Consider the following 17,519-nt stretch of genomic DNA (forward strand, 5'->3'; position numbering starts at 1 on the left):
GTAGAGAGCTGTCTTCTCCCTTCACCCCCTGGCTGGTTGGTCTCCATACCTCCGCCGGGTTTCATTCCCGTGGGCGTTTGTCTGTCGTTTCCCCACCTCCTCTAACCCTCCCTCCCTCCTCTAACCCACCCTCCCTCCCTCCGCCCGTCTATCCATCTGCATGTTCCCAGCCTCCTCCCGCTAGCCTGTTTCCGCCTCCTTCTCTCTCTCTCTCCCTTTCTCTCCCTCCCCTCCTCCCTCTCAACCCTCTGCTTTCCTCTCCGCCTCGTGCGTCCGCGCCCTCCCCTCCCCTCCCTCTCTAATAGTGTATTTATTGTCCTTTAATCATCATTGTCCTGGAGTGGAGGGGGGGGGGGGGCTGCCTGGGATCGATCCTCCCCTCCCCTCCCCTCCCCTCCCCTCCCCTCCCCTCCCCTCCCCTCCCCTCCCCTCCCCTGCCCTGCCCTGCCCTGCCCTGGCGGTTAATGGAGGCCGGGCCTCCGGCCGCGCCGCCTTCCGGGCCGGAGTAGTTATTTATACATCCGCGGGGAGGATGGGAACTGGAAACCGCGTGCGCCAGACCGGGTTCCCTTCCGAACCCCGGCCACACGGGGGACAGGGAGGAGGAGGGGGGCGGGACGGGAGGCAGGACGCCGGGATATCGTGACGACGGCTCGCTGCGTCATATCCGGCTCTCGGTGACCCTCCACAGAGTTCCCTACAGCCTGGCTGTAGCGTCGCATCACAGCTACACACTGCACGTGGCTCAGGAGGTAGAGTAGAGCGGCCGGCTGCACCCCCTGAGCTACAGTTCCATCCCATCTTCCGGAGTGCGCCGAAGTGTCCTTGAGCAAGGTGCTGAACCCCAAAATCGCTCACGTGCGGCACGGTGGCGCTGTACCTAGTATTGTCGCCTCACAGCAAATAGGTCTCCGGGCCTTTCTGTGTGCTGTTTGCATGTTCTCCCCGTGTTCGCAAGGGTTTCCCCCAAAAATACCCCAATATGAAAAACATGCAGAAGAACAGATCGCTGACGCTGTCCATCCCTGGCGAAGAGCAAGGAGCGCTTGGTTGGCCCCCGGGCGAGTCCCACGCACGCTGCCTACTGTCTGCTCCCGGCTGCCCTTGGGGGAAGGACGACGGTTTCATCAGCGGCTCTAAATGCGTGTGTGTGTGTGTGTGTGTGTGTGTGTGTGTGTGTGTGTGTGTTGCCCATTTCACATGTGCAAAAAGAGTTTGCTGAGTGACAAATTAAGATTTCTTCTTCACTGTGAAGCGAAACCCATTCACACGAGTGACAAATAAAGATTTCTTCTTCACTGTGAAACCCATTCACACGAGTGACAAATAAAGATTTCTTCTTCACTGTGAAACCCATTCACACGAGTGACAAATAAAGATTTCTTCTTCACTGTGAAACCCATTCACACAGACGATCTGGTTGGGCGTCCGCCGCGGGCGCGCTCACCTGAGAGTGACCGTTGACCTCGACCTCCTCCGCGAAGCGCACTTTGACCGGGTTGGATCTGAGGATGGCCCTCTTCTCAGGCGTGATGAAGGAAGACTTGGGTCCCTGCAACGGCGCCGGAAGTAAACAAGTAAACAGCTAGTCGACAACGAGTAAACAACTTGGAACTCGGAGACACAAACGTCACCGCTACGTTAAGACTTACAGACGAACAACATTCAAATGTTCTTGCTCGTTCGAGTACGGCGAATCCTATTATCAATAATATGAGAAAGTTCACCCAAATGTACACCCAAATACACGCCTTTCCACACACATTTGTCCATCTCTATGCTGCTCATTAAGAGGCACCCGCACCCGCACTAACCAGACTTGGGTTAGTTTTATCAGTGTTATTGAACTACATGGATGTTTGGAGGACCGTCCCGGAGACATCAGCCCAGAATGGTTTCCCCTCCCCAACAGTAAAAGACAATTACAGCCAATTATTTCCGGGGAGGGACACTAATGCTTTAAGATTGCTGGTAACCGCGGACATCAACAAATGTGGAGAAACCCAATGGTGTTTTGTAGCCCAGGATCAATCATATGAATCATAGTGTTTTGTCCATTTCAGTGTGTTTGAGATCGGAGTCAATGTAGTGACGCTTCAGTGGGTGCTGTTACTTTTTCTAAATCTATGTAATGTATCTATTATATAAGTGTAATGTACATGCGTGTATCTAAACAAAAAAACAAACACACACACACACACATACACACACACACATAATAGTGAGAAATTACAGTGTGTGTGTGATCAGGTGCTCGGCAACTCCTATGGGGTGTGAAAAGTGCCCTTTGGTTGCTTGTTCAAGCTTACTTACAACGTGTATGTATGTGTGTGTGTATGTGTGTATGTATATACATACACACACACATACAGACATACACACACGTTCGTGTGAACAAGCAGAGCTCACTGCAAAACATGCGCACATGCGCGGTAGTTCGCTCGCGCTTTAAATGAATGGGGGAGCTCACGTGACCGAATGACTGTTTGCGTTGTGAGTTGTGAGCTCAGTGGCGCGTGTATGTGTGTGTGTATGTGTGTGTGTGTGTATGTATGAGATCGAACATAGCCTACATACATACACACACACATACAGACACACATACACCTTCGTTCCAACCAGCGCAGCTGTATGTGAAACCGCTTGCGCATACCATCGCGGTAGCCACCGTTCAAGCTTACTTACAACGTGTATGTATGTGTGTGTGTATGTGTGTATGTATATACATACACACACACATACAGACATACACACACGTTCGTGTTCGTCCAGCAGAGCTCACTGCAAAACATGCGCACATGCGCGGTAGTCGATCGCGCTTTAAATGAATGGGGGAGCTCACGTGACCGAATGACTGTTTGCGTTGTGAGTTGTGAGCTCAGTGGCGCGTGTATGTGTGTATGTATGTGTGTGTGTGTGTGTATGTATGAGATCGAACATAGCCTACATACATACACACACACATACACACACACATACACGTTCGTTCCAACCAGCGCAGCTGTATGTGAAACTGCTTGCGCATACAATCGCGGTATCCACCGCACTTCCGCGTGACGTCACCGAATGCTCTGCCGCTGTTTTGAGAAGAGCGTGTATGTGTGTATGTATGTGTGTGTGTGTGTGTGTGTGTATGTATGTCTGTGTGTGTGTGTCTGCCTGACTCGCTTAATGAAGGACTTCGATAGTCTACATCGCTTCAGAGAATGAAGACGACTATGGTAAATATAGCACAAAAAATATTAATATCTGCGTGGTTAGATGACAAGACCATGCTTTGTGGGTAGATCGTATGCCAAATCAATTTGTTTTTTTGTTTAGATGGGGGAGAGCCGGGTCAAAAGTCGCGCAGGACAAAAGTCGCGTTCCCATTTTCTCCAGAATGACTGGACCTGCAAATATGTGGTTATACTTGCCTGCACATATTACCGTGTACGAGCTCCCTTCAAATTTTGGGCGCGATCGCAGCATATTTGACAGAGATATCGATGGAAAACCACTTTTGCCCCATATAAGTAAAATCATGGTCTCATAAGCATTTTTCGATTTTAAATTTGTGTACACTTGTTTTAGTTTGCAAACATATGCAATTTTCTTAGCATATCTACTGGCTACATGATAACATAGCTTTCAAGTTCTGTCGAGCAAGTCGTGCCTGCAAGCCAGGGAGAAATGACAGGAGACCGTGGCGGGACAAATGTCGCATCCCGTAGAGTGACAGAAGTCGCATTCTGATGGCTTAGAACCAGAGGGGTGCGCGAGTGACATTTGGGCAGAATGAACAGGTGAAATTAAAGCTCTCGAAGAGATCTTTCTAATGCTATTGGTCAGCTTTGTATGCAGTTTTAATGTGAAAGATACTGTTACGGCTCCGCCTCCGCCTGTGCGCTCTCTAGCTCCCACCACCGTTCCCGCAGCGCGCGCGCCACTGCCTTCCACTTCAGCGTGCGCTCTGCGCGCCCTTCGACGTGATCACCCCGCACACCTGAACACGGTTCCGCTAACGAGCTCCGAGGGAGAAATGACAGGATTTGACATGCATTTCTTCCTGCCCATTTTAGTTTATTGCAGATTTGTCAAAATCATGATTGTTTCGCTAGGTCGCGAGGAAGTCGCGTGAGAACCACTTCAAACTAATCATTTAGGTAGCAAATCACCTTGGTAACAAAATAGTTGTAAACAAAATAATTTGCTCTGCGTGGGGACAAACACAAAACGAATGTATTATTAGACATCATAATAATATATAGCCTTCAACGACCTCCTGAGCTGTCTGCCTGATGGTCTCAGGGCTAAAGAGACCGCGCGTCGTTTTCCTCACCCTAACTCTTGGCATGCTGTCAATGAAAGAAAATACATTGTAGGCCTAAATAAACATGGTTTTAGGCTATTGTGTTTATGTAGGCCTATAGGTTAAGCTATTTGTGTTCATAAGGTAACGTCATTGTAAACGAAAGTAGCCTATATAATCCAATTGACCAGGGGGTTTGACAAAAGTTAAGAGGCAAAATAATTTGTCTTGACTGCATTTAAGATGTATCTGTAAGGGGGCTGGTTTGCTAGCTGACCCAAACGCACGGACACAGACGGACAGTTCCAAGCCCAGAGGGCGGTTTAATACAAAGCGGAGGTACAGAGGGCAAGGCAAAGGGTAGTCAAGTTCAGGCAGGGGTCAATCTATCAACAAACAATGTCCAGAAAACGTAATCCAAGCCGTGGTCGAGGTCCGGGGAGAATGGGTCGGGGAAGCCGTGTGTCAGTCCAGGAAAAGAGCAGCAAACAAACCGGAATCACAACGAATCTTAGGGAAGAACGTTGGGAAGACCGGGTTCTTATAGGGGAGGTGATTGGATGAGTGGTGGCAGCAGGTGAGCCGCGCCCTCGGAGCTCGTTAGCGGAACCGTGTTCAGGTGTGCGGGGTGATCACGTCGAAGGGCGCGCAGAGCGCACGCTGAAGTGGAAGGCCGTGGCGCGCGCGCTGCGGGAACGGTGGTGGGAGCTAGAGAGCGCACAGGCGGAGGCGGAGCCGTAACAGTATCTTTCACATTAAAACTGCATACAAAGCTGACCAATAGCATTAGAAAGATCTCTTCGAGAGCTTTAATTTCACCTGTTCATTCTGCCCAAATGTCACTCGCGCACCCCTCTGGTTCTAAGCCATCAGAATGCGACTTCTGTCACTCTACGGGATGCGACATTTGTCCCGCCACGGTCTCCTGTCATTTCTCCCTGGCTTGCAGGCACGACTTGCTCGAACGAAACTTGAAAGCTATGTTATCATGTAGCCAGTAGATATGCTAAGAAAATTGCATATGTTTGCAAACTAAAACAAGTGTACACAAATTTAAAATCGAAAAATGCTTATGAGACCATGATTTTACTTATATGGGGCAAAAGTGGTTTTCCATCGATATCTCTGTCAAATATGCTGCGATCGCGCCCAAAATTTGAAGGGAGCTCGTACACGGTAATATGTGCAGGCAAGTATAACCACATATTTGCAGGTCCAGTCATTCTGGAGAAAATGGGAACGCGACTTTTGTCCTGCGCGACTTTTGACCCGGCTCTCCCCCATCTAAACAAAAAAACAAATTGATTTGGCATACGATCTACCCACAAAGCATGGTCTTGTCATCTAACCACGCAGATATTAATATTTTTTGTGCTATATTTACCATAGTCGTCTTCATTCTCTGAAGCGATGTAGACTATCGAAGTCCTTCATTAAGCGAGTCAGGCAGACACACACACACACACACACACACACAGACATACATACACACACACACACACACACACACACACACACACACACACATACACGCTCTTCTCAAAACAGCGGCAGAGCATTCGGTGACGTCACGCGGAAGTGCGGTGGATACCGCGATTGTATGCGCAAGCAGTTTCACATACAGCTGCGCTGGTTGGAACGAACGTGTATGTGTGTGTGTATGTGTGTATGTATGTAGGCTATGTTCGATCTCATACATACACACACACACACATACATACACACATACACGCGCCACTGAGCTCACAACTCACAACGCAAACAGTCATTCGGTCACGTGAGCTCCCCCATTCATTTAAAGCGCGATCGACTACCGCGCATGTGCGCATGTTTTGCAGTGAGCTCTGCTGGACGAACACGAACGTGTGTGTATGTCTGTATGTGTGTGTGTATGTATATACATACACACATACACACACACATACATACACGTTGTAAGTAAGCTTTGAACAAGCAACCAAAGGGCACTTTTCACACCCCATACCGCACTTCCGCGTGACGTCACCGAATGCTCTGCCGCTGTTTAGAGGAGAGCGTGTATGTGTGTATGTATGTGTGTGTGTGTGTGTCTGTGTGTCTGTTTCGACTCGCTTAATGAAGGACTTCGATACATCGCTTCAGAGAATGAAGACGACTATGGTAAATATAGCACTAAAAATATTAATATCTGCGTGGTTAGATGACAAGACCATGCTTTGTGGGTAGATCGTATGCCAAATCAATTTGTTTTTTTGTTTAGATGGGGGAGAGCCGGGTCAAAAGTCGCGCAGGACAAAAGTCGCGTTCCCATTTTCTCCAGAATGACTGGACCTGCAAATATGTGGTTATACGTGCCTGCACATATTACCGTGTACGAGCTCCCTTCAAATTTTGGGCGCGATCGCAGCATATTTGACAGAGATATCGATGGAAAACCACTTTTGCCCCATATAAGTAAAATCATGGTCTCATAAGCATTTTTCGATTGTAAAATTGTGTTAAATTGTTTTAGTTTGCAAACATATGCAATTTTCTTAGCATATCTACTGGCTACATGATAACATAGCTTTCAAGTTTCGTGCGAGCAAGTCGTGCCTGCAAGCCAGGGAGAAATGACAGGAGACCGTGGCGGAAGTCGCATCCCGTAAGCAGGGGTGGCCAACCCGCGGCTCCACGCCCGTCAATGTGCGGCTCCTCCATTCATTGATTAAAAAAAAGTTGGCTTGCGGCTCTTTCATCCTTTCATTAAAAAATAAATTCATTCATTCCATAAGAACGTTTCTCTCTCTCTCTCTCTCTAGTTTCGCTGTGCATTTCTTCCTGCCCATTTTAGTTTATTGCAGATTTGTCATAAAATCATGATTGTTTCGCTAGGTCGCGAGGAAGTCGCGTGAGAACCACTTCAAACCAATCATTTAGGTAGCAAATCACCTTGGTAACAAAATAGTTGTAAACAAAATAATTTGCTCTGCGTGGGGACAAACACAAAACGAATGTATTATTAGACATATCATAATAATATATAGCCTTCAACGACCTCCTGAGCTGTCTGCCTGATGGTCTCAGGGCTGAAGAGACCGCGCGTCGTTTTCCTCACCCTAACTCTTGGCATGCTGTCAATGAAAGAAAATACATTGTAGGCCTAAATAAACATGGTTTTAGGCTATTGTGTTTATGTAGGCCTAGGTTAAGCTATTTGTGTTCATAAGGTAACGTCATCGTAAACGAAAGTAGCCTATATAATCCAATTGACTGGAACCAGGGGGTTTGACAAAAGTTAAGAGGCAAAATAATTTGTCTTGACTGCATTTAAGATGTATCTGTAAGGGGGCTGGTTCGCTAGCTGACCCAAACGCACGGACAGTTCCAAGCCCAGAGGGCGGTTTAATACAAAGCGGAGGTACAGAGGGCAAGGTAAGGGTAGTCAAGTTCAGGCAGGTGTCAATCTATCAACAAACAATGTCCAGAAAACGTAATCCAAGCCGTGGTCGAGGTCCGGGGAGAATGGGTCGGGGAAGCCGTGTGTCAGTCCAGGAAAAGAGCAGCAAACAAACCGGAATCACAACGAATCTTAGGGAAGAACGTTGGGAAGACCGGGTTCTTATAGGGGAGGTGATTAGATGAGTAGTGGCAGCTGGTGAGCCGCGCCCTCGGAGCTCGTTAGCGGAACCGTGTTCAGGTGTGCGGGGTGATTACGTCGAAGGGCGCGCAGAGCGCGCGCTGAAGTGGAAGGCCGTGGCGCGCGCGCTGCGGGAACGGTGGTGGGAGCTAGAGAGCGCACAGGCGGAGGCGGAGCCGTAACAGTATCTTTCACATTAAAACTGCATACAAAGCTGACCAATAGCATTAGAAAGATCTCTTCGAGAGCTTTAATTTCACCTGTTCATTCTGCCCAAATGTCACTCGCGCACCCCCTGGTTCTAAGCCATCAGAATGCGACTTCTGTCACTCTACGGCAGGGGTTCCCAAACTTTTCAGCCCGCGACCCACAAAATAACGGTGCCAGAGACTCGCGACCCCCACTATCCCCGGAGGTGGTTAAATGTCCGCGCGCACACGCACTAATAGGCCTACGCTATTCAAACACGGGCATAAACGGCACAAAACACAAAATAACATAACAGCCTAACAACTATAATATTAATTTATATAGTAATTACATTTAGTAAGCTTACCTAATGTGATGGATGGGCACTATGCTATACTCTTCCTTTAGTTTGTTGTCAAGTTTTGTGAAAATGTCCTGGCCTGTGCACGTCCCATCCAGCGCAGTGCACATATGTCCTCCTCGAGTTTTCCATCAAAACTGTATCTGACGAATACAAGCAGCTGGGCATCGTTTGCTATATCTGTGGTTTCATCTAACTGCAAAGCATATCTCCCTGCTTTCTTTACTCTGTCAATCAGTTGAGCCTTTATGTCCTGGGCTAGGTCGGTGATGCGCCGGGCAATGGTATTGTCAGACAGCGGCACTGATTCAATCTCACGGGCCAGTTTATCCCCATGCATATTCCGACTTATAGCTATAGCAGCGGGTTTGATTAAGGTTTCCCCGATTGTGTGTGGCTTTTTTGCCTGTGCAATTAAGTACGCCACCTCATATGATGCCTTTTGCGCTTTGGTGGGGATTGTTGCTTGTTCCGTTAGCACTTTCTCAAGTGTCGAAGCATTTTTACGGGCTTTAGGCTTTCATTTGCAAGCACCTCCGTGCACACGACACACTGGGGATGTACTTTGTTGATAACGATGCATACGAATCCATACCGGATATATTCCTCTCTTTTAATCGTTTTTAAACGAATGTACAAATGAATAAACGAATATCAGAATGCATTTCACACATTCTGATAATTGGCACCAAAAAAACACACTTTCTGGAAATTATCTCGCGACCCCCGGGAGTCATCTCGCGACCCCCACTTTGGGAACCACAGCTCCACGGGATGCGACATTTGTCCCGCCACGGTCTCCTGTCATTTCTCCCTGGCTTGCAGGCACGACTTGCTCGCACGAAACTTGAAAGCTATGTTATCATGTAGCCAGTAGATATGCTAAGAAAATTGCATATGTTTGCAAACTAAAACAATTTAACACAATTTTACAATCGAAAAATGCTTATGAGACCATGATTTTACTTATATGGGGCAAAAGTGGTTTTCCATCGATATCTCTGTCAAATATGCTGCGATCGCGCCCAAAATTTGAAGGGAGCTCGTACACGGTAATATGTGCAGGCACGTATAACCACATATTTGCAGGTCCAGTCATTCTGGAGAAAATGGGAACGCGACTTTTGTCCTGCGCGACTTTTGACCCGGCTCTCCCCCATCTAAACAAAAAAACAAATTGATTTGGCATACGATCTACCCACAAAGCATGGTCTTGTCATCTAACCACGCAGATATTAATATTTTTAGTGCTATATTTACCATAGTCGTCTTCATTCTCTGAAGCGATGTATCGAAGTCCTTCATTAAGCGAGTCGAAACAGACACACAGACACACACACACACACACACACACATACATACACACATACACGCTCTCCTCTAAACAGCGGCAGAGCATTCGGTGACGTCACGCGGAAGTGCGGTGGCTACCGCGATGGTATGCGCAAGCGGTTTCACATACAGCTGCGCTGGTTGGAACGAAGGTGTATGTGTGTCTGTATGTGTGTGTGTATGTATGTAGGCTATGTTCGATCTCATACATACACACACACACACATACACACACACATACACGCGCCACTGAGCTCACAACTCACAACGCAAACAGTCATTCGGTCACGTGAGCTCCCCCATTCATTTAAAGCGCGAGCGAACTACCGCGCATGTGCGCATGTTTTGCAGTGAGCTCTGCTTGTTCACACGAACGTGTGTGTATGTCTGTATGTGTGTGTGTATGTATATACATACACACATACACACACACATACATACACGTTGTAAGTAAGCTTGAACAAGCAACCAAAGGGCACTTTTCACACCCCATAAACTCCATCAAGGTCTTCAGCGGAGGGGGCACCATTATGATAATCAAGTGTGTGTGTGTGAGTGTGTGTGTGTGTGTGTGTATGTGTTTGTATAAGCACCACTACCCCCAACCTCAATGACAGGTCTGAAATATAGTTTTGTTGACAACGGCGCTTCAGCATCCTATGTGTATCCTGTATATGTACTAGTGTGTGTGTGTGTGTGTGTGTGTGTGTGTGTGTGTAATCTCACCACTATGGTTCGAAGGACCGTCATCGTAACTGAGTCCTGACATTCCCTAGAGAGAGAGAGAGAGAGAGAGAGCGAGAGAGAGAGATAATTATGAAGGGGTGGACAGAACGGGGGGGGGGGGGGTTACAGCAGGGACAAAAAACTGTGTGTGTGTGTGTGTGTGTGTGTGTGTGTGTGTACCTGACAATGTCGGCAGCCTGCTCTGGGGTCAGGTCATCAACGGCTACATTGTTGATCTTTACGAGCTGGTCGCCAGGGACAAGCCGACCGTCAGCAGGACCCCCTAGACACACACACACATACACACACACACACACACACAAGATCCTCATGACCTCCACGTCGACATCAGCTTCACTAGCGACAATGCATACAAACAGCTGTGTGTGTGTTCTGTGATCATCATCACTCTATACACCAAACCCATAACGGATTCCTATTTCAGTGTGAAGAGGAAACAGTCTTGAGAGAGAGAGAGAAAGCGAGAGAGAGGGAGAGAGAAGGAGAGAGAGGGAGGGAGAGAGAGAGAAAGAGAGAGAGAGAGAAAGGGGGAGAGAGAGAGGTGGAGAAAGAGAGAGGTGGAGAGAGAGAGAGAGGTGGCGAGAGAGAAAGACAGAGAGAGAGAGAGACAGAGAGAAAGAGAGAGAGAGAGGCAGGTTTAGAGCCAGGGCTTAGCAGGGCCACAGGGAGGAGAGACTAGTGGGATGGGCAGGGACAGATGGCGGCAGCCCTATCCTGAACCACTGAAGCCAGCCTTCGGCCCCAGGGGTCCGGCCCCAAACAACATGGTAAATGGACTGCACTTGTATAGCGCTTTTATCCAAAGCGCTTTACAATGGCCTCTCATTCACCCATTCACACACCAATGGCGGCAGCTGCCATGCAAGGTGCTAACCTGCTCATTGGGAGCAATTTGGGGTTCAGTGTCTTGCCCAAGGACACTTCGACATGTGGACAGGAGGAGGCGGGATTCGAACCGCCGACCCTACAATCATTGGACGACCCGCTCTACCACTGAGCCACAGCCACCCCAGACAAGTCGAACACACTGCCACAACACACTGTGAGTACGAGTCTGTATATATATTTAGTTAAAATTTTATGGTCTTGTTGATTAGTATAGGGTGGGCCTATAATATGAATACATTTGATATCAAATACCCTTTATACTATAGAGGTTAACCATTGTGGGGCCTATGGCATATCTGTGGTACAACACTGACGCAAACTGTGCTATCGATTCACATCACAAATGTTTCGCCCTGTTCCTGTAACTCCTGTGACCCAACCCAGCCACTTCCACAAGCTCAGCAACACCCCCCTCCACCTCCGCCAGGCCTAACAGAAAAACCCCTTAATGGATTCCATTGAACACTGAAACGCCCTGCTAGCAACAGCATCTCTGGCTTTCCATCATACTGTGACATCACAGTAGGATTCCATCGCTGTCCATTATTATGCGATCATTCCGTGAAAATTCCACGGAGCGAAAAAAAAGGATGTGGTCTTTCGCCGTTCGGACGCTGGTGCTTCACGGAGGCGCAGTCATGAACTGCGTAGGTAGATTTGACTATGCCAGGTGGTTGGTGCTGAAGCACCTGCCTTGCCTCGGTGATGAAGAAGACTCCTTCAGCATAACTGTATGTTACACTTCGCGTGTCTGTGTGTGTGTGTGTGTGTTGGCAGTGACAGCACAGTTCAGGGTTCAAATCCTGTTTCCCTTTATATGGTGCAGACACAGTAGCTTGCATTGCTGTGGGGCTTGAACTGGTAACTGTGTGTTCTGTAACTAACACCAACATTCTCTAGTTGGCTGTTGGCTTTGGAATGTTTGTTGGATGTTAGGGTTTGAATGTCTGATAAACTAACTGCCACTTTTCTAGTTTGGGTTGGATTGCTACAACTTAAATCATATTTGTTCTGGACTTATTTATTCATTTTAATTTTATTGTGTTTGTTAGAGGCAATGTCTGTAAGTATTGGAAGTTATCATCATTATGTCTTTATAACTAAGTTAGAGCATTGTTTTGATTAAACTATAGGCTGTCTAACTATAAGAAATCAATACACGGAAGCTAATTCATTCATTCATAGGTTTGCAGATAATTTCAATGTACCAATTGTACAGTATACTATACAGTATGTACTAATCTTCTATGAGCTTATTGTGTTATCATATAATTTGTGTAAATTGTCAAGCTAGAGTTGAATTGCATAGATTTTATTAATAGCAGTTATCCATATTGTAATTCTTCTTTCAAAATGACATTGTAAAGACAAGGCTACAACTTTCTACCTACTTTGTACTGTATGTTTTAGTAATTGTTATTACAGTTTTACAGTCGAACCAGATGAACTGAACCTTGAACAGCTTGAACTGCTTCTTGTGGCGTAATTTGAATCACTGCTGGATAGCTAGGCACAGCTGTCTAGTGAGACCAGTGCACTGTGGTTATACATCAAAAGAGGGTTGCTGGTTCAAGTCCAGCTTCTATCACAGTCTGTTGTTTTGTTGTATTTCTGTTTTGTTGCAGGAGGGATGCAGCGCTGGTCTGGCAGCTCTGTTCTGCCTCCACTGCTGCGGAAGCAGGCTTCCTCCGTGCTGGAGGCAGAGGAGAGAGAGGGACTCCGGGGACGAGAGACTTCCACCATGCTGGAGGTCGCAGAGGAGACGGAACGACGAGGGAGAGGGGGATGAGAGGAGAGAGAAGAAGGGGGAGGTCGGGAACCAGGAAGAAGAGGACGCAGGAGAGCGCGAGGCCGGGTCTCTGGAGAGGCCCGCGGGACCGGAGATGACCCGGCTCCTCGGGGCGAATCGCTCCTCCTCCTCCGCCGCCAGGGCGGATGGGGGGTTCCCCGCACCCGAGTCCACGCGCGCCCGAGGGCGCCGGCGCACAGGCCCTCGCTTCCCCTTCTACCCCCCTCGCCGTCCGGCCGTAGCAGAGCCGGCTCGGGCCCGGGACAGAGCAGCGGAAGTGGGGTTCAGATGGGGCAGGGGGAACCGGGAGAACCCCACAACCACAAGGTTCTACCCCTGAGCATCCAGAAAGACTGCGACTGCAGCAGCCGTATTCAGCTGCTTTTTGTAAATGGTCGTATCTCCGCCACTGTGGCGGATTACGCCTCGCCAAAGCCGCAAAACCTTCTATATACTTGATACATTCAAACAATATTGTCCTTTGTTATTTATTAAGAAGCTAAAGCATCACTTGTTTTTGGAAGAATATAATTTTGCACGTCCAACCTGGGGCGACGTCCTGCACCAGTATGGGGGTCTGCGGGGACAGGCTGAGGCCGTGGGAGCTGAGGAGGGGGTCCCACAGGACCTGGACCGTCAGGCGGACCGGGTAGCTCCTCTGCTCCGACCCGCTCGACTCCCCGGCCTTCCCTTCTGCCAGGATCCTCTCTCTGGGGGAAGAGACAGACCGGATGGACAGACAGACAGGCAGCCAGCCAGAGAGACAGACGGACAGACAGAGAGAGAGATAGACAAGACAGCCAGACAGACAGGCAGCCAGCCAGAGAGACAGACAGAGAGATAGACAAGACAGCCAGACAGATAGGAAGCCAGCCAGAGGGCAGACAGACACAGTCAGACAGACACACAGAGAGACAGACAGTCAGCCAGACAGACAGGCAGGCAGCCAGACAGGCACTTCATTCGGAAATGAATATTTATGTTTGACGTACAGTTGAGACTACTTTATATCGTGCATTTTTGTTTGTGGCTCCTTAAACATAATCACAGTTTTTACAGATATGTAGGCTAATTAGGCTTTATGGCAACTGGTTTTAATGGGAGTATGTATGTAGAGTCTACCAGCCCTGATGGAGGGATCGCTGCTGAACAAACATGCTGGTAAAACTTCCAAGTCAAATACAACATTGAACTGTTTATCTTTTATAGCTGTGGCCAGCAGCTCTATAGCTCTCTCTCTCGGTTGGCCGGTTGGTCAGTCGATTGGTCGGTTGGCCGGTCGGTCGGTCGGTCGGTCGATTGGTCGGTTGGCCGGTCGGTCGGTTGGCCCGTCGGTCGGTCGGTCGATTGGTCGGTTGGCTGGTCGGTCGGTCGGTCGATTGGTCGGCTGGCCGGTCAATTGGTTGGTCCGTCCGTCCGTCAGTCCACAAAAAAGTGATGACAGAACTGTTCCATTTTTTTTCAGTTCCTTTACAATTTGATCAACTGAAATACACATACTGTAGACTACAACACAACACAACAACGTGAACTGGTCTCGAGGCCACAAATTGACTGTCTGTGTCCCACACATATTAAACTTGGCCTTGGACAGAGAGGACCCAGGAATGAAAAACACAGCTTTTGCGTAGCTGTGCCACAAATCTAATAGTTTCTACAGACAAACAGGTACACAGTCAGCATGTGGTCCCCCACCGGTGATCATGTTTTTGTTGATGAAGCAGTAGAAACGAGGGTACGACCGTAGGAGTTCTCTTCTGCTGATACTGCCGAGGTCACTCTACGCGGCTTTGAAAGTCGTCAGATGGCAGTAGTCTGACGACTGTCTGTCTAGTAATCGGTCCCACACTACATGACCGACTGGCGGAAAGGGACCGGCGACGGGGCGGTCACACATCACGAGACGTCTCACAAAGAGGAGTCCCTAACGAGTCTGTCTGGCCTCCAATCTACGTTGAACCGTTTCCCCCCGGGGATGAATAGAGTAGGCTACCTGGCTGTCTATCTAGACTAACTATCTGAAAACACACGCAAGGTGACCCTTCCAAAAATGGATGTCTGCAAGAAGCTACAGAGGTGAGAATTTATTTTACTGAGACATTAGTAGCCTATACTGGCCTAGTATTATGTGTATTGGCAGTGGGGGAAAACGAACTGTGGCTAGCACTGCTGGGCTCTGGTAACCTACTGTACATCCTGTGACTAAGCACCTTTTAGCATGAGCTAAAAGTGTGTGACTTGTGTGACAGGGGCCGTTTTAATATTTCATCGGGTAGAGGCAAAATATAATTTTAAGTGAAACCTACTCCAAATTCTTCTTGGAGCAGGAAATTCAGTGCTGCAGATGCTGCAGACGCATGTTATAACCAGCGTTCATTATCTGACCAGCGAGAGGAAGCAGAGAAACGAATGCCGCAGTAGGAAAGAAGAAGGTAGGATTCAAATGTACCATCGTGTACATGTTTTTTAGAACAGTTATTCTGTAGATGGATGCTGCCACCACTACCTTTTGTTATTTATTTATTTTCTGCCATCTGTATGGACTAGTTTTAGTTCCTACTATGCTAGCGTACAGTAACTTACTGCTTTGAAAGACAATAACGACGATAACCAGCCTAGCCTGACATACAGGAGAGAATGATGGTCTGGTCAATAGGCTCAACAATTCAAATAAATAATACCTATAATAAAATAAAATAAAAAATATCTATATATAATAATATTCAATAATTGGTTTCTCCTAACCAGGATAAAATGAATGCACCCTCACCCTCGCTAACCAGGACCGACCTAACTCTAGCCCTAATCCCTGCTAGAGCAGGACAAATCTAATGCACCCCTACCCCCTGCTGAGCCAGGCGAAGTCTAACCTGCTGCTGGAGTCCCTGGAGCGTCTGAGCCAGCGTCCGACCACCTGCTCCACCCGGCTGGTCCGGCGGGACGGAGAGCGGCTTCGGTCCCTCTCCTCCATCTGGCTGGGCAGGTCAGGGGGCATAAGGTCAGAGGTCAGAGAGGGCAGAGGTGAGTGAGGTTATAGTGTAGCAAGAGATGCACTGTGTGGAATATCGCAAGAATAATACAGAGATTTGAGTGCGTTTGTACGGACAGAAACGCCTGCATTACACACACACACACTTTCACATTGAGTGCATTCATAAACACATGCATGCAAAAGTGGATGGCACACACCACACACATACAAACACACACCAAACACACACGCACATGCACACACATACACACCACTCTGTGAGTCTCAGGCAAAAATATTTGAGATTTTATGGACTGGGTTTCCTATTTGCGGTGGGGAAAAGTGATGTCACTTGTGGCCGTGTCCTAATAGGGCTGGACTGGTGAGCTCAGCGGCATGTAGGGCTCATGCTAAAAGGGTCCTGATGGCCAATCACGTCAATATCCCTCAATTCATATGGTTTCTAATTGGCAATCTGGACTGTGGTGCCTCCTAAATGGCTCCCCCGGTGGGGTGTTTGTGTGTTGTGCTCAGTTTAAATGGGTCCTGACAGGCCACTTTGAATGTGAAAGTTCTTGTTGAATTGCTAGTAATGAGCATGGTTTCTCTTTTCGTGGTGTTTTGTGGTGGTGTACAGTGATGTGTGGTATGCATTATGCTTCCTGGTGGACCCTTGTCAAAGGTGATGTCACTTTTAAAAGGGTCCCCCCCTGAGAGGGACAGACAGGGAGACTACAATCAGTCTGCAATCAGCCCTTTCAAACAGCTGTCATCAAAGGCTTAAACATATTAGTCCATGAGCGAGTGACCGAATTAGCCAGTGAGTGGGTGAATTAGCTAATGTACTGTATAAACAAGATGAGATTCCAACTGCCAGGTGAAGCGAAGAATGAACTAACAAGTGAATAGTCTAGCGATACCAGACTTCGGAGATCTCTGCCTCCGAAAGTCTAGTGACATCTCCAGTGAAAATCGTCGCTAGAACAGCACCAAAAACCGACGCTACCCATCAGAGCCACTGCTTTCATCTTCAATATGTGAAGGAAATGATGTCCTCCAAACAAACTGGAGTGGAGAATCAAAACAAAACATCCACCGCCGCATTAGGAAGGACCGCCATGAAGACTGAATTTTTTTTCTCCAAATTGTTTCCACCCACTTTTAGCGAAGAAATCTAGACGAATGTCTTCAGTCTTGAGTTGAGCGCTGCATATATATATATAACAACAATGAAGTTATGACCGAATGAAAGAAGGAATGACTGCCCCTCCCTCAGTGGGCAGCGGTGCGTCTCTGGGACTTCCACTCAGAGCAGCTGCAGGAAGCCCCGGCAGCCGGCTGGACAGACGATCC

The 17,519-nt window shown here is 48.0% G+C and overlaps 1 protein-coding gene across 1 annotated transcript in view; it reads right to left on the reverse strand.

The window, feature by feature from the left end:
- Nucleotides 1–16,166, reverse strand: part of frmpd1a (FERM and PDZ domain containing 1a) — a gene marked incomplete at both ends in the record, with an annotated part of 32,452 nt that extends 16,286 nt beyond the window's left edge. The window contains 5 exons of the mRNA XM_084454683.1: nucleotides 1,448–1,552; nucleotides 10,498–10,543; nucleotides 10,678–10,780; nucleotides 13,742–13,905; nucleotides 16,039–16,166. Coding sequence (XP_084310809.1) covers nucleotides 1,448–1,552; nucleotides 10,498–10,543; nucleotides 10,678–10,780; nucleotides 13,742–13,905; nucleotides 16,039–16,166 — 546 coding nt within the window. The remainder of the gene's footprint in view (nucleotides 1–1,447; nucleotides 1,553–10,497; nucleotides 10,544–10,677; nucleotides 10,781–13,741; nucleotides 13,906–16,038) is intronic.
- Between the last annotated feature and the right edge of the window lie 1,353 nt (nucleotides 16,167–17,519).

This window comes from Borostomias antarcticus (genome assembly GCF_949987555.1).
Source record: "Borostomias antarcticus genome assembly, chromosome: 20".
NCBI lineage: Eukaryota > Metazoa > Chordata > Actinopteri > Stomiiformes > Stomiidae > Borostomias > Borostomias antarcticus.